Source organism: Hyla sarda, chromosome 6 (genome assembly GCF_029499605.1).
Source record: "Hyla sarda isolate aHylSar1 chromosome 6, aHylSar1.hap1, whole genome shotgun sequence".
In the NCBI taxonomy this organism is placed as follows: Eukaryota; Metazoa; Chordata; class Amphibia; order Anura; family Hylidae; genus Hyla; species Hyla sarda.
Window position 1 is genome coordinate 195670525 of NC_079194.1, and position 22112 is coordinate 195692636.

General features: G+C 40.0%; 1 protein-coding gene across 16 annotated transcripts in view; it reads left to right on the forward strand.

The window, feature by feature from the left end:
• The window catches only part of WWOX (WW domain containing oxidoreductase), a 1139839-nt gene that overhangs the window by 103285 nt on the left and 1014442 nt on the right, over positions 1 to 22112 (forward strand). For 14 of the 16 annotated variants that reach the window (XR_008845171.1, XM_056526118.1, XM_056526119.1 and 11 more), the window contains exon 6: positions 11769 to 11875. Coding sequence is in view for 15 of the 16 variants with exons in the window: in XM_056526118.1 (XP_056382093.1) it covers positions 11769 to 11875 (107 nt within the window). In the remaining variant the exon portion in view is untranslated. Of the gene's footprint in view, positions 1 to 11768; positions 11876 to 14009; positions 14412 to 21665; positions 21866 to 22112 lie in introns of those variants that run through there. The other 2 variants (XM_056526130.1, XM_056526125.1) reach the window with 2 other exon arrangements.

A 22112-nucleotide genomic window follows, 5' to 3' on the forward strand; every position in this document is an offset into this window, starting at 1 on the left:
TCTGTAATCCTGTAGTATGCCATAATAAATCTAATCCAATGAATGTGCCAATTTATCACAGAACAAAAGAAATGTTCAGTGCAAAAACCCCACTATATAAATACCTATCCCAATGCACCCAACAACCAAAAATATTTTTAAATAATCTTTACTGAAGAAAAGAAGATATCCAGTGCGATAGCTCGAATGCAGGTGTATTAATTTCAAAACAGCAACATACATGGACCAAGATAACAGTGCTGATAAATAATTTTTAAGTACAAAATACAATGCAATAAAATTCACATGGAAAAGTCACATAAAAAATCAGCAGCAGTCAGAAAAACAGTACACAGATCAGATCAATAATAATCTCCCTTATTGCCCCAAAAAAGCAGATATCAACATAAACTGTGGGCTTAAAGGATGCTAGGACCCCCCCCCCCCCCCCCTGATCTCCTGTATGGGGCCCTGGCTCTGCCCATGTATGAGGTGTGTCGGCCGCAGGATGACACCGTGACTGACATGCACCCTCCATGTATCTCTATGGGGGAGTTGGAGATGCAGCGTTCTTGCATCCCTGCCTCTCCCATGGAGCTGAATAAGAGGTGGTGAGTCTGTCGACCTCTTAGTGAGATTGACAACACGAGCATTAGCCGCACAAAGCTGCAACAGTGGTGAGTCCTCATATGGGAGATTGCAGGGGGTCCCAGCGTTAGGGGATAAGTTGTCTACGGCTGCAGTACTCCTTAAATTGTGGTCACAAAAATGCATAAATAGATCACCACAATATACATCAGGAGACAAACAAGTGCGGAGTATAACATAAGAATGTCAATTGTTCAATATGTAGGCAAATATAAGTGAGGCGCTGAGTGAACCTCTAGGATGCAGATACACAAAAGATCCTGCCCTCAACTCACCAGAGCACCCACATCTCAGAAAAAACTAAAAGATTTGCCCCATTATTGCATTTGACATAATGTTGTACTCTCACAATTCAGATCCGTGACTGCCCCAGTAGGGACTGTAATGAGAAAAGAAGCCTTTACCACGCCACAGCTAAATTCACACCACACTACTGGTTAAGCTTCACGTCTTGGCGAAATAGAAATTCATTCTCTTACTCTGATTTGACTTGACTTACCCAATTTCCTCACACAGATAAAGGTGTTACTCGCCCCTAACCCTGATCCAATTTCCCCTTTTTATTTTTTCCACCGCCCTTACACTCTTATTTTCCCACCCTTTTCTCATGCTTTTCCCCTCTTTTATTACCCCCCCCCCTTGCTATTTCTTCTCATTGGACTACATCATGTCATATACTCTCATAATGATCTTTCTCCAATCATAGAGGCTTGGTATTCTTTATTCCTCCTGATTTTATGAGCTTACTGGAGTTTTGTTTCTGTAGCTCAGTTTCTCTGCTCTACATGGAGGAGTTCCAGTTGACCTGGCCTGCATGCTAAGGCAGTCTCCCCTCTGTACACTTTTTCTAAAATTGTTTCTAAGCTTACACTTTGCTTCCTTTAAAACCAGAAATAAAGGATTAAAAAATCATATGGGGTTTCTATTAATAGAAATAAGAGGAAATAAATTTTTTTTTTTTCATATAATAAAATATTTTTTTTTAAATTTGATTTATGTTCCACAGCTTAAAATAGTCAAGACTGCAACAAATTACAATAAATGTATGCATTCATTTATGACCATTGGTATATAACGTAACAAATAAATAAATACATTTCAGTGGACTTTTTTTTTTTTACAGTAAAATATAAATCAATTGCTAATACATACATATACAGCTTTACACCTATAAAGGGTGCAGAAAAAAAAGCCTCAGTGATGCCAAGCTTAAAAAAAATGCCTTATCAGGGATATATCTGGCTTGCTACATAGATAATTGATAATTGATGCCTGATATCCCAGTGCCCAGTTTAGTTATTAAAATGCTGGAGAGGAACAAAAAGTAAATTCTGGATATAAATATGATAAATGGGATCTTCTGCACGGAATTCTGAGCTAAAAATCCACCTCCATTCCGCACGGATACCAACTCACCGGACAGAAACATACAACAAAATCAATTGAGGAAATTCTGTAGTGTGGACTTAGCCTTAAAGGGGTATTTCAGACAAAACCTTTTTATATATATATATATATATATATATATATATATATATATATATATATATATCATCTGGCTCCGGAAAGTTAAACAGATTTGTAAATTACTTCTATTAAAAAATCTTAATCCTTCCAATAGTTATTAGCTTCTGAAGTTTTCTGTCTAACTGCTCAATGATGATGTCACATCCCGGGAGCTGTGCATGATGGGAGAATATCCCCATAGGAACTGCACAGCTCCCGGGACGTGAGTCATCAGAGAGCAGTTAGACAGAAAACAACAACTCAATTTCAGAAGCTAATAACTATTGGAAGGATTAAGATTTTTTAATAGAAGTAATTTACAAATCTGTTTAACTTTCCAGAGCCAGTTGATATATATATATATATATATATATATATATATATATATATATATATATATATAAAAGTTTTGGCCTGGAATACCCCTTTAAACTTTTCCATATTGTTGAAAGTACTTTCTTGATATTTTTACATATATAGTTTATGGGAAGGGCTTGGGGTGGTGTAGATCCCTATGCTATGGAGGCCTCTTCACAAATGCCTTTGGTCCCCTCTATAATTTACCCCTATGGCCTAGTATAGCATTTTGCAGTGGGAGGATGTCCACATATAATATCTTTTATAATCAATCTAGTACGGTAGGTCTATTTGTAAAACTATAAAACAGCAGATACAGTATATACAGTAATATTGGTATTTGTTGTGCCTAATGGCTTACCTCTACTATCACATGTAACTACACATGTTCCTAAACCTTTGGAAGTATTCAATGTATGCAATTTAAGTTGTTCTTTAGAGGTATGTGTTATCATTTACTGTATAGCAAGGGCACTGTAATGAGAAAAGATGTTTACACCATCTGCCGAACACCACAGAGGTCAAGGTCACATGTTTGGCAGCGATCGTCTTTCAATAGAGAACTTATCACACAAGGAAATCCATGTCTGCCAATATCTGCATCTCAAGCCAGCCCTTGGGTACCATGGACCCTGCAGCACTTTAATTAAGCCAAGTTCTTTGTCACTTTTGTGAGAACATCCATAAACTCTTAGACTAAGCAATTTAACTCCTTGGGGTTTTATTTCTCCTTTTCTTTGACGTCATGACAATAAAAACTTTGCAGATTTTCGCAGATTTTCCGGATGTTATCACATTTCTTTCCTTTTTCGCTAATTGTATTCTGCTGTTTTTATTATGATTATTATTTTAAACTGCCACTTATCTCCTCTAATGCCCGTTTCTTGCCATGTCACATTAAGAAAAAGGCAGCACAAAGAATCCCAACTGTATTATCTTGTTGTACATCATAATTCCTAATCACTTTAGTGGATTTCCATAGGCTAATTCCAAATATTTGCTAAGTACATTAAACAACGTAATTATACAATTTTGCCTTTCTCTATTTAATAGAGGACATATGGTTTCTTCATCAATCTTGCAAACCACACTTAATTTTTAAATGCTTTTATTTGAAGTAGTGTACGATACACAACAATGAATGAGTCCCCAGAGTGTGTGTGAGAAACGGCAAGAGTTTACTCGGTAAATTTAGAATAATCCAGTTAACCCAGTTAATTCAACAGTAAATTTTCTGCATGTCTATACAGTAGCGATCCAAGTGAGATCCAAGGGTGTCTTTATACACCTGTCTCAGCAATGAGCATTTTCTATAAGCATTGTTGCAACTCAGCATTCCGGAGACCAAGCGTTACAGGGAATTTTATTTTACTTTCATGAGGGGAGAAAAAGACAGCAATAAGGGATGAACAGTTACATCTCCACTTATTGAGAACATCATTTTATCATGAGAAATTGCATATAGACTCTTCTGTTTGGAGGAATGGGATATGTTTTTTTAATTTTTTTGGGATTCTACCCTTATTCTTTAACCAGTTCAAGACCGAGCCATTTTTCCATGTTCATGAGCAGACTTGTTTTATTTTCATTTTTTTTTAAATTATATACGGTATGTGTTTTAAAGCAACAAAGCTTCTTACTTTGTCTTTCAAAGAATTTTTGCATCTTTTTCTGTGATACAGTGTCATTTTTATATTCATATTTTTAATTTTCTTATATCAGGGAAAAATTAAATATAACTTAAAAACTGTAGTTTGTACGGTTGGTGGTTTTTTTTGTCTTCATTTTTTTTATTGTACACATTGTGCCACTCACAAGATCATAAAAGACATTTTGGGACATTTTAACATAAACTATATCATTTTTATAGTTGATTTCCCCAGTAACTGTTTAACTGGGGTTGTTATAATAACCCCAGTAATGTAGGAAATTCAACCTCCTGACTTGCCGTGTAATGCTGATCTGGGTCTACTAAGACCCAGCATCTCCTGGAGCTACCTGGCGAGCATGTGGTGGCCACATTAAACACCATGTAAACAGCAATTGGTAGGATAAGCAATAAACCATTCCTGTCTTTCACCTCTCCTGCAGCTATAGAACATTCAAGGTCATTCATAAATGTCCTTGCAGAGTCACAGAGAAGAAGTAAATCGGCAAATTGCAAGTGGTTAAAGAGAAACTGACAGCTGGATTAAAATTAGATATACCGTAACTTACTCCAATCAGTGCTACCTTTCAAATGATACAAGAAGTATTTAGGTTTGTTCCTTATTAGCTAATGCCGTCCTTTAATGAAGGCAAGGGTTTCCCTTCCTCAGTCTCCACGCTTCTCCCATTTGTTTGCCCACCTCATAAATATTCATAAGACCCCCTTGCCATTGTGAGCACTTTGTCTGCAGGTATATCTCATTTTTATCCAGTTCATCTGCACTATAGCCCTGTTTATAATGTTTAGTGCGGGTGAACCAGCTGTCAGTTTCCCTTAAAAGAAGTCTTTAAAGGGAAGTGTTGTATAATTGGTGATTGATGCAGTTTGCAAGTTTCTGATAAACCACTGTCCTGAGTCAGCCTAAGGCTGTGAAAAGTACAGTAGACCACGCAAGTCAGTCAAGTTAAATAAGCATATGCCAGCAGAAATCAGCCCTCTGTAGTATGCTACAGTGTACATCGGCATTCCATTCTAGGTAGGATACCGACGGATACCTGTGATGGACTCCCCTCTCCATGACTTTGCTTGTGCTGCACCGTTTCTCTGGAAAGCATTACCTCAAATGACTTATACACATCATTTACAGTTTTAAATATTCCCTAAAGACCCATCTTTTCAAGCAGGTTTATAACATTCCCTAAGTGGTTTCCCATACTATCATTTTGTCCCTCTTTTGAGAACTCTGGTTCTTGGATACATCAAAAGTGCCATATTCGGCAGTTTCCAACCCAATCCCTCATAAACTGTAATCTCTCGCGAACTCCTCTTGTTTGAATATTAAGTGTGTAGTATTGCGATGTCTGATACTCATCTTTATTTGTACCCTCAAAATTGGAAAGTGCTGTGTAATCCATTGGTGCTATTATTATAATATTATGGAATATATATTTTTTTTTGTATTGTATGAATTGGGGAGTGGCTGTCTAGATGTTTTGGCATTGCTTGTGGAGACTCATTAGTTAGCTGGCAATTCTATGTGAAATGAAGTTGTTCTTAATCTTAAATTACTGCTATATAATAGGGATCGCCCGATATAGATTTTTTAGGGCCGATACCGATAAGCTGTGGACTTTCCGGCCGATAGTCGATAACTTATACCGATATTCCGGTATAAGTTATCGACTTTTCACCACTCTTTACCCCCCACCCACCCAGCCCTACAGAAGCCGCTGCAGATCAATGATTTAAGGCGGGTGTGGAATCTGTAGGCGCTATATAAATAAATAAACTGCAGCGGCTTTTTCGGGGCCAGAGACCGCCGCTGCCGCCACCCGCTTCTCTCCCCCTGCCTGTCCTGGGTTTAACCACTGCCGCTGCCCCATTGCCTCTCCCATCCCCGGTTTTATAATTACCTGTTCCCGGGGCCTGCGCTTCCACCACCGCTGCCCCACCCTTCCCAGAGACTGCCGCCACCCGCTTCTCTCCCCCTGCCCGTCCTGAGTTTAGCCACTGGTTTTATAATTACCTGTTCCCGGGGTCCGCGCTTCTTCTGACTCCCGTCCTGAGCTGTCCCTGTGCGCACTGACGGTGACGTCGCGTTGAGGACGTCACTCGTCATTGCGCAGCGCACAGCATAATGCAGGACAGCGCAGGACACCGCAGGAGCCACAAGTAGCGCGGGCCCCACGGACAGGTAATTATAAAATTGTCGATGGGGGAGGCAATGGGGCAGCGGCGGTGTGGTGGGGGGAGGTGGTGCAGTGCGTGGGGGGGCGGGGCATTATTGGCAAGGTAATTGCCGATACCGATAATGCCCAAAATCGTGATTATCGGCCGATGATATCGGCCAAACCGATAATCAGTCTATCCCTACTATATAGGACTGCAGGATTTGGGGAAAATGTGCTAGACATCTTATCCCCTTATCCAAAGGATAGTTGATAAGATGTGTGATCAAGGGGGTCCCGCTGCTGGGGTCCCTCACATTTTCTTGCAGCATCTGGCATTCTAAACAAATGCCGTGTTCCGGAGGCCGTGTTTGTGATGCTCGTGGTGTGACAGCACGAGGGGCGTGGCCGTGATTTCACGATCACGGCCTCCGGCTCCGAACATTCTGAAAAAAAATGTTCCGTGTCCTGGAGCAGTGGAGTATCCCTTTAATTCCTCCATCACATTTCATGTGCCTGGCTTGGTATAGTCTGCAGACACTCTGGTGTTGTGACTTTGCTCCCTCCCAAGCTGCTGCACTTCACTATAAATTGCTGGGAGGAACATACTTCCTTTAAAGGAGTACTCCGGGATAAGAAAACGTATAACCTATCCTAAGGATAGGGGATAAGGGTCAGCTCCAACCGCTGGGCCACCCCCCCGATCTCCCGTACAGGGCCGCAGCAGTCAGCGGCCAGGGTGTGTGTCTGACCACCGCATAATGTGGCAGCCGACATGCCCCCTCAATACATATCTAAGGGAGAGCCGGGGCACTGAATTTGGCAGTCTCCGCCTCTGCCATTGAAATGTATTGAGGGGGCATGTAGGCTGCCACATCATTTCAGCAAAGAGCCGAGGGCCCCGTACGGGAGATCGCGGAGAGCCCCAGCGGTCGGACCCCGAGCGATCTGAAACTTACCACTACCTTAGTAGGTAAGTTTCATATCCCGGAGCTCTCCTTTAAGGATCAAGGGTGTTTCAGTTTTTCTTCCTCGCTTCTTATAGCCATAACATTTTTAATTTCCACCTACAGGCCGATATAAGGCTTATTTTTTGTGCCATTAATTTTCTTTTTAAGGACATCACTCATTTTACCACAAAATCTACAGTAAAATGGAAAAAAATAAATAAATAAATAAATATATATATATATATATATATATATATATATATACTGTATATATATATATATATATATATATATATATAATACCTTTTTTATTGGACTAACAGCATTTTGTAGAGACAAGCTTTCGGGATTTGCTTTGTACTTGATAAAGGGAGGAATCCCGAAAGCTTGTCTCTACAAAATTCTGTTAGTCCAATAAAAAAGGTATTACAAGATACTGCAACATATTTTGATTTGCATCTGCATCACTGGACTAATACGACTACTCAAATTTAATATAAAAAAAAAAAAAAAATATATATATATATATATATATATATATATATATATATATACATATATACACATATCACATTAGAATCAAACGCTGCACTGCTCCACAACACTAACTAACTGCTGATCCCAAGGTGGACTATAATCTCTAATTCTGACAGCAAATGGCATGACACATAAATTGGTGCTCACTATCAGAATGCGCAATCTGTACAAAGTCCAACATGTATGTAGAAATGTAAATAGGGCACTCACCATACAGAAGTTCTTGCAGCAATGATTTATTGTAGGCAGTAAAACAAACACATTAGTGATTCAGTGCAGGTGCCATAACATAAAAATCAGTATGCTTAACCCGTTGCTGTCTAAGGACGAGCCAGCTAGTCCTGAGACGGCAATTGGTGTATGGTGCGAGCTCCTGACTCGAGCCTGCGCCATTCCGGCCGGACCCCAATTGATTCCTGTAGCTAAGGGCCAGTGTTAATAGCCGACATGCGGCGATCGCCGCTGCCGGCTATTAATCCTTTAGATCGCTGCTGTCAAAGTTGATCTGCAGGAGGAATCTACTGATTCCTTCTAAAAGTCCTCTTAAGGGACTAAAAGTGTAAAAAATAAAAGGGAAAAAGGGGAATAAAAAGTAAAAAAAAAACACACCTAATAACTAACTTCCATATTAGAAGTTTGAATCACCCCCCCCCCTTTTCCCAATTTCCAAATCAAAAAATATGTAAACATAATAAAAATAAACATATGTGGTTTCACCGCGTGTTTAAATGTCTGAACTATAAAAATATGTTGATTAAACCACATGGTCATTGGCGTACACATCAAAATAAAATAAGAAATTGCGTATTTTTGGTCACTTTGTATACCCTAAAAAAGCTATAAAAAGCGATCAAAAAGTCCCTTCAAAACAAAAATGATACTGATAAAAACTTCAGATCACGGTGCAAAAAATGAGGGGTCAGAAGATAACAATTTTACACATACTAATTTTGGTGCATGTTGTTATAATTTTTTTTATAAAGTAGTAAAATAAACTTATATAAATCAGGTATCCTTTTAACCATATGGACCTACAGAATAAAGATATATTGTCAATTTTACCAAAAAGTGTACTGCATAGAATCGGAAGCCTCCAAAATTTACAAAAGGAAGTTTTTTCCCAATTTTGCCAACCAAATTTTTTTTTTCTGGTTTTGCCATAAATTTTGTGGTGAAATGATTAATGTCATTATAAAGTACAATTGGTGGTGCAAAAAAAAGCCCTCCTAGGGGTCTGTATGTGCAAAATTGAATGTTATGATTTTTAGAAGGTGATGAGGAAAAAACGAAAGTGCAAAAACCGAAAAACCCTGCGTCCTTAAGGGGTTAAAATGTCCTCTTCTGACTCCTATAACTTTTTTTTTCCCTATACAAGGCAGTTTGAGGGCTAATTTTTTGCGCCGTGATCTGTATTTTTTTTTCGTTACCATTTTTGTCTTGATGGGACTTTTTGATCACTTTTTATTAATTTTTATCTGCTAAATAAAGTGACCAAATCAGATATTCTGCTTGCATTATTGGAGCGTTGATCGGACAGGACGGAGGCAGGTAGGGATCCTCTGCCCATCCTCTCAGTTGATCAGGTGTCCCGGTTAGCCCCACCGAGCTACCAGCACTTGATTTTGGGAATTTTAGATGCCGTCATCAAGTTTGATTGCGGCGCCTAAAGGGTTAATGCTGAACATCACCCGGATTGGGGATGACCGGCATTAGCCATTATCCTGAGCTTGCTTCATACACCCTCGTGTAAAAATCGTGATTCAATTGCGATATATTGTTTAGCCCTGCTGTTATATTACTGATGTGTTGTGGGGTCCACACAACATGCTGGCAAAATGTATTTTTTGATGAAATGTATAGGAACTATCTGTATTTAACTTGATAGCTGGCTACTAGTGATGTTTATTCGACATACTATGCTACTTTGAGGGTATTATGCAATCTATATATATAAAACTCTGTGAGGGAGATTTATCAAAACCTGTCCAGAGGAAAAGTTGCCAAGTTGCCCATAGCAACCAATCGGATCGCTTCTTTTTTTTTTTTTAACAAGGCTTCTGCAAAATGAAAGAAGTGATCTGATTGGTTGCTATGGGCAACTGGGCAACTTTTCCTCTTGACTGGTTTTAATACATCTCCCCGTGTGTGTGTGTGTGTATATGTGTATGTGTGTATGTTCCAGCATCACTTGCAAACAGCTAAATATATTAACATGAAACTTGGCACACATGTTACTTATATGTCAACAACAAACATAGGATAGGTGATTTAACCCTTACTCATTTGCCAGGGTCAGGGTTTTTGTTTAAAGTCCCATACAAGTCTATGGGAAATATATGCTACTGCATAACTTCCAAACAGCTGGAGATATTTCGATAATACTTGGTCACATGTTACTTATATGTCCACTAAAAATATAGGATAGTTAATTTAACCCTTTACTACCCCCATTTGTGACGGTCTGGGTTTTTATTTAAAGTCTCATGCAAATCAATAGGAAATGTATGTTCCCATATAACTTCCGTACGGCTGGAGATATTTCAATAATACCTGGTACACATATTACTTATATGTCAAATAAAAATATGTGATAGTTAAATTATCCCTTACCTACACCCTTATATAAAATCTGGGTTTTTGTTTCAAGTCCCATGCAAGTATATGGGATTTCCAGTACTTTACTCCACAAGCTCCGCTCTGCATCTCCTGGTGAATGTGTCGATCCGGCTTGCAAGCCACAACCCATCTCACAAACACATGCCCACATTTTAAGCCCCACCCCTTTTATTATCTACCCTTTTTGTGCATCGGTCTGGCTTGCAAATCAGTTCCACAAAGCCACGTCCCCTTCTATTTTCAGCTTACAATATCTTCATCACAAATCAGTCCCAAATCAGGATATGAGGACGGGATATGAGGTCGGGATATGAGGTCAAGATATGATGACGGGATATGAGGACGGGATATGGGGTTGGGATATGACAACAATATATAAGGACGGGATATGAAGTCAAAAGCTTCCTCATTTGTTTATTTTTCTCCCCAATATGGATTAGGAACGAAAAATCGTGCAACGCCGAGTACTCAGCTAGTATATAATATAACAGCTATACTTGGAGATTGAACCCGGGAAATTGAATAGGCTGTTCTGCTTGATACTAATATACAGTAATTTATATATGTGGGGTTCCCTGACATTTTTGAAGATATATATGTTTTTTACCTGTTTAGGGAGGGATTCTTTCTTGCCTTTTTTGTATTGTATTTATTATATTTGCATTTTTTGTGGTCAAGAAAATGTATGAATTTTTATCAGTTACTTTTGTGAGTTATTTAAAGGGGTTCTCCGGTGCTTACACATCTTTTCCCCTATCCAGAGGATAGGGGATAAGATGCCTGATCGCGGGAGTCCCGCCATTGGGAACCTCCGGGATCATGCACGCGGCACCCCGTTTGTAATCAGTCCCCTGAGCGTGTTCGCTCCGGGACTGATTACAGGCGACCACCGCGCCGGCGGCGTGTGACGTCACGCCTCTGCCCCCGTGTGACGTCACGCTCCGCCCCTCAATGCAAGCCTATGGGAGGGGGCGTGATAGCTGTCACGCCCCCTCCTGTAGGCTTGCATTGAGGGGCGGAGCGTGACTTCACACGGGGCGGAGGCGTCACGTCACACGCCGCCGGCCCGGTGGTCGCCTGTAATCAGTCCCGGAGTGAACATGCTCCGGGGACTGATTACAAACGGGGTGTCGCGTGCATGATCCCGGGGTCCCCAGCGGCGGGACTCCCGCGATCAGGCATCTTATCTCCTATCCTTTGGATAGGGGAAAAGATGTGTAAGCACCGGAGAACCCCTTTAATAAATGGATTAGTAGCTTATTGAAGGTTTATAATTTGGTCAGGTTTTTGCTGCCTTTATGTAGGAACCATTGGAGAAGTAAAGGTTTTGATTCTATTTTCATGCTTTGGCTCCTGTAGGATTTGAGACAGTACGTTCCTTGGCTCTTCATGGTGCGCTCGTAATCCTGGCATGCAGGAACCTCCAAAAGGCGAATGAAGCCAAACGGCAGATAGTAGATGAATGGGTAAGTCACGATATTGCCATACATTATTGCATACACGTAAATAATAAAATTGCATATTGACATTGCAGACTGTAGTCTTTAAATGTTAAAACTACAGGACAATACGCCATTCTTTTTAAATACAGACATTTAATGTTAATTTCAAGTACTAATCAATAGATACCTTTAAATTCATCATTATTGGCTGCACAATAATGATAATTTAAATGACTGCACAAAAGATTAATTCAACTGATGAAAAAGCAAACAGTGGCCCTTTTACATGGGCCGGTTATTGGGGATTTGTTTTTCCAGGAACACTCATTCAGCCTATAATCAGCCCATGTAAAAGAGTGACCCTGATGAAACTTGTGTCTTCCCTAAGTAAATGAAGATTATGCAACACACTAAATCTCTATTCTTTAAAGGTTTTCTTATCAGTTAGTATCTATACCTGTTGGTGTCTTGTGGCATAACATAAAAAGGGGAGGGGGCAAATGGAGTTAAATTTTTTTAAGAAAAACAGTATTCACACATCCTTTATCTCTGACGTTCTGACAGTGGCTGGGAGCCTTCTGATCTTCACTTCCTGGTACACAACTTGTCACACAAAAAATGTCTGTTCAATCAATCAATGGCTGGGGCAAATCAACATGAAGTGGTGATCAAAGGGGACCCAGGCACCATGATGGGTGTGGTGAGGTCTGTTAATATTTATGTATTTATTTATTTAGTTAATTTGTTACCGTATATACTCGAGTATAAGCCGACCCGAATATAAGCCGAGGCCCCTAATTTTACCCCAAAAACCCAGGAAAAGTTATTGACTCAACTATAAGCCTAGGGTGGGAAATACATCATCCCCCCTTGTAATCATCCAGACCCCCGTCATCATCCCCTCCTTCATCATCACCCCCTGTCAATCCCTTCATCAGTTGTCTTCAATCTGCGGACCTCCAGAGGTTTCAAAACTACAACTCCCAGTATACCCGGACAGCCATCGGCTGTCCAGGCATGCTGGGTGTTGTAGTTTCGAAACCTCTGGAGGTCCGCAGGTTGAAGACCACTGCGGCCTTCGTCATCATCCAGCCCCCCACCCCCCTTTTGTTTTGTACTCACCTCCCCTCGGCGGGACGTTAGGGTGAGCTGGTCCGGGCCATCTATGCTGCAGGGACCGTCCGTTGGGGATGGTTAGTCGTTGTGGGCTGTCCATTTTCACCGGGGGGGGGGCATCTTCTCCACGCTTCGGCCCCGACCCCGGAGTAGTGACGTTGCCTTGCCGACGACGCACAGGGACGTTGCGCATGAACGTCCCTGTGCGTCGTCGTCAAGGCAACGTCACTACGTCGGGGCCGAAGCGTGGAGAAGAGGTGCTGGGAGTTGTAGTTTTGCAACATCTGGAGGTCCGCAGGTTGAAGACCACTGATGAAGTCATTGACAGGCGGAGAGTTCACTCGAGTATGAGCCGAGGGGGGCGTTTTCAGTGCTGAAAAACTCTGCTTATACTCGAGTATATACGGTAGTTAGTTTTATCCCAGAAGTCAGGTGCTTCTCCTCTGTTTGGTCTCGGAAATGGGGAGAAGCAGTGAGCAGCAGAGAACCATTAGTAAGTAATTATAATTTTATATTTTTATTTATACCTTCAGCAAAATAAAATATATATATATTTTTTACTCTTTAAAGAGGTTTTCACATTTGTAGCTTATGAAGTAGGGGCATAAGATGTCCCGGTAAGAAGACATCACAACGGTACAAATAAAACAACATTCCAGGGGGAATTTTTTTTATTGTTTTTGCTTCAATGAACTTGTATGTGGACAAGGTGTTAGTAAAATATGCAATTTTCTATTAACATTCATGTTTCATATTTGTCGGTAGGGTATATGGCTTTTTCTATCAGACTATTTTACCTTGAAATACATGCTGTTCTATGACCTCTTTCATTCTTTTCCAAACCATAAGGCACTGAAAGGGTGGGCTGTTCTTCTAGCTTTTATAAGCTGCGCCAAGATCTGTTCAGGCAGCAGGTGGCTCTCGTATCTCATACATGTTCTCCCAGGTCTCCAGCATTAAGTGGCAGCATATTGTGTATATAAGTACTTTTCAAAACCCTGCCATTTGCCACTTCTAAGGGATTTGTTTCCCCTCTCTTTAGGAAAAGAGTTTCATGTGTCCACCGATTAACCGAGATAAAGCCGTCAGTGGAATTTCTGCTATGGCTTTGTTGTTGTTTATTGAGAGGGGCTAATTAACTTTGATTATTGTGCTAATATTATGGCACTTTGACAGTCCTTCGGATTTTCGAGACTGCAAAAATAAACAAATGAAATGCAGGTGCTGGAGCAGAAAGAAGAAGTTATTACTGAACTTTGATTACTCGCTCTATATCGCCAGGAGAGAATGCGTTGATTAATTACAGGATGTTGGAAATTTACATAGCAGTCCATGAGGGAAAATAGTGTTATCCTCCAAACCGCTTTGTACCTATTGGGATGGAAAATTATCTGATATTTATGTCTCAATATATTAAAGAGATTTTTGTAGGGCTTTGTCTTTTGTTTCTATTGCATAAATAGGAGTTAACATGTTTGCCACAGAGATATTTTAAAATATGGCGGGGGAAAGGGAGCTGAAACTCCCATGTTTGCTAGAGCAAAATAGCACAGGGGTGTGCTTCAGACCAATCAGTCTTTCATGGACTCAATCAGGAGGTCCATAGACTATGATGACCCAACAATGGTCATTGTCATTGATGCTTGGAAACCCAAAGGGGTCCATTACTAGCCCTTGAAAAACTGGACCTCGCCTTAGTTTAGGTGAAGCCCATGATTCTATCTTCTGAAATGTCTGTGCATAGAGCTTTAGCTACTCCGCAGTTGGAGTGGAATACTGTAAATTAATGAGCATATCGGCTTCCTGTAAATTTTACCCCAGTGTACACAAGACTAGCTTCAAGTGCCGTGATTTCTTTGTGATGTTTGACGCATTTGTTGATGCATAAATACTTGCTGTTTGAAAACTATAGTGCAGACACATGCTACAACTATTGCATTTTTAGTAGCAATCACACCAATAATTGGTAGCAATAATTGTGATAAAAGTGATCTTAAAATAAATATTGTAAAAAAAAAAAGGTTTTTATGAAGCAGCCATAAAAAAAAATAGGAAAAATCTGATTATACAAATTGGCAAAAAAAAGTGTTTAAACATTATTGGCCAGGCCCAGTTTACAAGTAGTGGACGTTTTATTATTATGGTTGCTGTTATTTTGTTTTTATGAGTCTGATAGTCTGCCCTGAGCACCTCGTAACCCAGATCTGCTTGGTTCTCCTGCTAGTTCTATCAGAAATTTTTTATACTTCTTGTTATACCTATAAACAATGTATACATATATTTTAGTCTTAATCAACAAAATATGCCACATATACTTATGTTATTATATATGTTTTTTAAACAATAAATAAGTAGACATTTTGGCCATATCTGAAGAGCATTCCAACTATAGATATATGTGTATTTGGCTTAATTCTTCAAACATATTATTTTTCTTCTTTTTTTTTTTATTTTTTAAATGAAATAAATATTTCAACACCATGGGAATGTCTGTAATAATATTTATGGGACAGCTAGTGAAAAATGCTCAATTTTTCTAATAAGTGGCAATTTCAGATGATTCAGTGTCAATCTATCGATCTCACCGCAGATTATTGCATTACCTACCTCTATTCTGTAAAATATAGATTTCATTAATGTTAACAGACCAACAGATTTCTTTTATTTTCCCCATATGATGAGGAAAAATGAAGGAAATCCAGATTGACATTTTTTTTCTCTAATTAAAGCAGTTATTGCTTGACATTAGCCTCCTTCATAGATATTGAAAGAAAAGAGCCAATTTATCTATACAGAAAGATTTATAACTAATAGCCAGAGGTGGAAAAAAATTACCCTGACGCCCAGTTCTGTTCATTTAATTCTTTAGTTTCAATCCCAGCCAGCTCACTCCTCCTCTGTTGAAGAGAATATGACTAAAGTTTAACAAAATCATTGCATTTCTGTGAAAGAGATGACGGAGAAGGAACAATATTCACTCCAAGCTTTTCGTTGCCTTCTCATCTGTGTTGTGTTTTTTATGCTCATCTATGATCAAACTCAATATCAGGTTTTCAGCTTTGTTTGATATCTTATGCTCTGAAAAGAAGGAATTTAGCAAAGCAAAGCTATGATTTGTTTTAATCAGAAAGGTACTGTTAAGCTGTGGAAAAGCCCTCGAGCAGCCAATGGAGAAAGAATAAAATATCAATACCTTGTAAAATAGGACTAATCATTCCAATACATTACTTAATGGACTTAAAAGCTTAACAAAAAACAGGGTTCGTTATCTGTACACATGGCTCTTAGAATCTACTCTGTTTGGGAGTAATCAACAGTGTGAATGGAATAGTATAAATTCAGAAGATGTAAGATTTAGATATGGTTTTTGGTACTTTACGTAGATATGACTGGTGTGTATACTATTCCCATTCCCCATTTGATTAGTGTGTTACTTTTAATCAACTTTACAATGCATATAGAAAATGTAATGACTTTTTAACTTGTTTTACATTTTGTGTTGCATCCTTGTGGTAAAATTAAAACAGTTCCAACTTTCCACCATAATGACAAAGTGAAAACAGAATGATAGAAATCTTTGCTAAGTCATTGAAAATTAAAAACTAAAAAATTAAATGGACAAGAAGTATTCAGACCCATTACTCAGTACTTAGTTGAAGCATCTTTGGCAGTGATGACAGTCTCCAGTCTTCTTGGATATGATGCCACAAGGTTTGGGGATTTTTCTGTCATTCTTCTCTGCAGGTTATCTCAATCTTTGTCAGGTTGGATGGAGACAGTCAGTGGACAGCTAGTTTCGGGTTTCTCCGGAGTTGTTCAATAGGGTTCAAGTAAGGGCGTGGGCTGGGCCACTGAAGGACATTTACAGAGTTGTCCGTTAGCCACTGTGTTGTGTTGGTTGTGTGTTTAGAATCACTGTGTAGTTGGACCGTGCCACCATCATGCTTAACTATAGTGATGATAATGGGCAGGTGATACACAGTGCCTGGTTTCCTCCAGATAGGACACTGTTGCCCTTTCACACTATGAGATTTCCAAGTGAGAAATTTTGTTTTAAAATTCCAGAGCAGCCTCCCATTGTCTTCAATGGGATTCTGCTGCACCGTGCACACTGCAGAATATCTTCAGTGGATTTCATAATTGGAATTCTGTACTCTGCTGAAAGAATCAACATGTAAATTTTTTTTGGCAGACTCCATGTAGTCTGCATTGTGGCCAGTGGTGATGGTGTCATCTACTTTAGAATCTCCACCTCACAGCATCTCCAGGCAGAGATTCCATAGTGTGAATGGGCCTTAAGAATTGAGGCCAAAAAGTACCATCTTAGTTTCATCAGAGCACTGTAACACTGCACTGCCACCAAAAGACCTCACACTAAGGCCTCTAGTGACTGTGACTGTCACCATTGGAAAGTGGACAGGCAGTTCTGCAGGATGCCCAGCCAATGGATGCCTGCAGCAAGAAGCTTCTGGCTGATTGGAATTGTTGTGCGTCAATGAATTAGGTTGTGGGGCCCTGGGAGAAGAAAGAACGGCCCTGCTGCTATGCCAACTTTAAAAGAGGCCTGGAGCTTCTACTGAGACACAGTGGGGGAGATTTATCAAAACCTGTGCAAAGGAAAAGTTACTGAGTTGCCCATAGCAACCAATCAGATTGCTTCTTTCATTTTGCAGAGGCCTTGTTGAAAATGAAAGTAGTGAGCTGATTGGTTGCTATGGGCAACTGGGCAACTTTCCCTCTGGACAGGTTTTGATAAATCTCCCCCAGTGAGTAAATGGCTCCACCAGCAGCTGCTTGAGAACAGTAATGATGCCCACCACACTGTAGTGAATGGAATCGTAATTTGATGATCTTATTCAACTTACAATGGCCTCTGTGAGGACATCATAAGTTAACTTAATTGTATGTTGGGGCCATCATATTTTGGGGGGACCACTGTTGGGCATCTTTGTAACTCCCATGGACACTAACTGTACCCCTACTTCTTTAGGTCTAGTGGATATCTCTGACATCCGTCCTAGGAAAATCCTTCTAAAGCAGTCAGCACTACTGCTGAGTGTTATTTTGGCTTTTGGCATTGTGATATATGATAGCATACTCGTATACTTTATGGTGGGCTTCTGGAATTTGCTTGCTATCATTTTGAGGACATGTCTTTTGTTAACCCAGACAACTGTATGGTATTTAATGGAAATATTTGTCAACATATATTTTTTATGGCATTATATGTGTACTTCACTATTCCCAAGTTTACAAAAAAAAAATAAAATAGAGGATTAATGACCACATAATGAACAAACAAGTAGTGGTGTTGTGCAGTTGGTTTACAAACATAGAAACCTATTTACTTAAGGTTTTAGACTAAAGTGCTCTTTCTTTAACTGTGTGTTTTTTCAAAAGCTGCCCTAAAACAAAGGTTGTTTAAACAGGGTGATTTGTGAGAAATAAATGGCTTTCCGTTCTGGGTTTTGATACCTACAAGGATAAGAATTGCAAAATAATTGTGCCCATTTTCCACAAGCCCCTACTATTTTAAAGTAAACCTAAGTTTAAAAAAAAAATGTCCTAGTCTTACTTGATTCATGCCATTTTGTCCCTAGAGCCATATATTTGTGCTGTTTAAGCAGCTCTATGTTTCCCAGTGGGTGTGACCTCCCTCTGCCAGCACTGCTCTATGGTGTGCTTCCTGCCTTCACTACCCATGACTATAGCTTACAGAGGAGTGTATATGTAGTCCTATAATTGGATGTGCATATTCTGGATAGGAAAGCAATTTTTTTCTGGATTGTTTTTGAGGAAAGTGGTTCAGAAGACAAACTTAATTCTGTCCAGAAAACAAAGAGTCATTTTAACAAGTGAAAACACACACACTAACATAAACGCACATACATGAATATTATTAAATGTAACTTACTGTTCATGAAGGTATGTGACTACAATAAAGCAGAGGTTGACTTCAGGGATGTGGAAATCCTATCGCCTGACACCCAGGACATGCAGTTCTGGGCACCATGCAGGTGAATTTATCTGACATTTAGCCCTGCTTCAGGCAAGCAGGGCCGGACAGGCAACCCAGCGGCGCTCAGAGTGTATGGAGCCGGCTCCTGACTGATTTCAGTAGCTGGGGGCCGCTAATAGCTGGCATGCGGCAATCGCCGTGACTGGCTATTAACCCTTTAGATCACGGCTGTCAAAGCTGACAACGGCGTCTAGAGGGACAATGTAAATCTCCCTGGTGGTCTAGTGGGGTGGATCATTTATAACTGGAGTGCAGAGCACACTTATCAATGGAGTTCAATAGAACTGCATTGATCTGTATGAGGAATCTAATGATTGCTCCTAAAAGTCTCCCAAGGGACTAATAAAGTGTTAAAAAAAAATAAGTTTAATACAAGTTTAAAAGAGACACATTTACCCCTTCCATATTAAAAGTTCAAATTACCCCCTTTTCCTATATAAAAAAACATATTTAGTATCACTGCATGCACAATTGTTTAAACTATTAAAATATAACATTATATATCCCGTACAGTAAATGACATGGCATTATTTTTTATGACAAGCAATAGAGAAAAGAAACAGAGGGAGCACTCACAGTTAGGGAGTAGTTTCACGTGGTATCTTTATTCTTGAACATTGGTGCGGTGCAAACACTCCATTAAGCGGGACGCCAGAAGCCCGTGAACAGACCCGGTGAACAGCTGCTTTCGCACTGACCAAGTAGTGCTTTGTCTGACCAACCCCTTCCGCTACCTGGGTGCAGGTAAATACACCTACTTCACCCACGTCACGGAATGGGGCGTTACACTTCGTCCATCTAAACAGTGAGTTAAAAATTAGAATACAAGATCATTACACAGGCCTTCAAATACAGCTAGACAAATGCATTCATTTCCAATTTGTCATTTAGTCCCGGATTACCTAAGGCATTAGTCCTGAGTATCCAGACACCTTCTCTCTTTTGGATACTATTCTGTAAATCTATAACACGTGCTGCAGTAACCCGTTCAATACTCCTATTAAAGGCTCCTATTAAAAAATCCAAGGGAGGCAGTGTGGTATTTTCTCCGAAGTTCATAAAATGGTGGAGTCCCCTCCTGGGAGACAGATTGTCCCAATTTATTGATTGGTTACTCCACCCCCTTCTGTCAGAAATCTCTTCTTTGGTAAAGGACACAAACAAATTTCTCTGAGCACTCCGGGACCTCTCTGTACCAGAACATTGTAACAGCATCCCGCAAGATAAGTGTGTGGAGGTTATTAGGGAGTTCCTAGAGTGTTCAGACAAAAGCCCTAATTATGGAAACTTTATTTGTGACTCTTTAAAATTGTTTCTGTCCTGCAATACATTCCGATTTGGCAATGACTGGTATACTCAAGTAGGGAGTGTGGCTATGGGGACACCCGTAGCTTGCACCCTCGCCAATCTGTATGTGGCCATGCTTGAAAATAAATAAATTTTCTCAGAGAAAAATAAGTATATTGGCTCCATAGCATGTTACCACAGATTTGTGGGCTACATTTTCATCGCTTAGACAGGCACGGAGTCCACCTTTGTGGACTTTGTGTCCGCCCTGAACTATGAAAATGTTATGGATCTTAGGTTCACTTGGAAGATTGGGGGGTCGGAACTTGAATACCTGGATGTAACGGTTAGTTTATCTCAGGGAGAGTTTGTAACCCAAGGCTACCGCAAACCGACAGCCTGTAACTCCCTCTTGCACTACGGAAGCTACCATCCATAGCATGTTAAAAGAGCTGTCCCTTATAGACAGATTCTTAGATTAAGGAGAATCAACAGTTGGGATAGGGATTTCATGGTGCAAGCTAGGGAGTTGCAGGCTCGTCTTGGACAGAGAGGATACCCCCAAAAAATCTTGGACGAAGACTTGGTGAAGGCATACAATTGTGACCGCATTGAATTATAATAAAAAAAAACAAAAGATTGCAAAGAAATCATCAGGATAAGAATAAGAAAACGAAAAAAGTTTTATTTTCCTTTACATACAGTCCAGTGACAGAGAAGATAAAGAAAGCTATTAATAACAATTGGTTTCTTTTACAGAATGACTCTGATTTGCATAAATGGACCTCTAATCGTCCCTTGGTAACTTTCAAAAAGTGTAAAAACCTGAAAGATATACTGGTTAAAAGCAGCTTTAATGCCACCTCAGAGAAAAACTGGCTAGCCAAAAATACCTTGAAAGGGACGTTTAGATGTGGTAGTTGCAATTGGTGCGATTTCTGTTGCACCAATACACTTGTTACTATAGGAGGTGTAGAGGTACGTTGTAGGGATTTTGTATGTTGTCGTTCTAGAAATGTGGACTATGCCATACGCTGCAGTTGCCAAAGATTTTACATTGGATTTACCACTCGGCCCTTGAATATTAGATTTCGGGAGCATATAAATTCCCTCAAAACAGGTAAAGGCTCCCTTAGGGTAATGAAGCATGCAAAGAAGGTACACAGCAATGATCCGAAAGCACTGCATTTTTTAGGTATCGAACAGGTTACTGCAGCGTGTGGTATAGATTTACGGAATAGTCTCCTAAAGAGATAAGGTGTCTGGATACTCAGGACTAATGCCTTGGGTAATCTGGGACTAAATGACCGATTAGAAATTAATGCATTTTTCTAGCTGTATTTGAAGGCCTGTGTAATGATCTTGTATTCTAATTTTTAACTCACTGTTTAGATGGACGAAGTGTAACGCCCCATTCCATGACGTGGGTGAAGTAGGTGTATTTACCTGTACCCAGGTAGTGGAAGGGGTTGGTGAGATAAAGCACTGCTTGGTCAGTACGAAGGCAGCAGTTCACTGGGGCTGTTTGCGGGATCCTGGCATCCCGCTCAATGGAGTGTTTGTACAGCATTGATTTTCAAGAATAAATATACCACGTGAAACTACTCCCTAACTGTGAGTGCTCCCTCTGTTTCTTTTTTCTATTTCTTGGCATGAACTGTACTTTCACATAAAAGGGGTCGAGCACAGGAAGATTTCACAGTAGTGGTTCCGCATCTGAGTCCTGCTGCAGTTGCTAGTGTGCGCATTGGAGAAGCTACGTGTCATATGCGGTAGTGCCGTTCCCTGTTTCTCCTTGTATTGTGTGATTTATTTTTTATAACATCATATCCCAGAAAA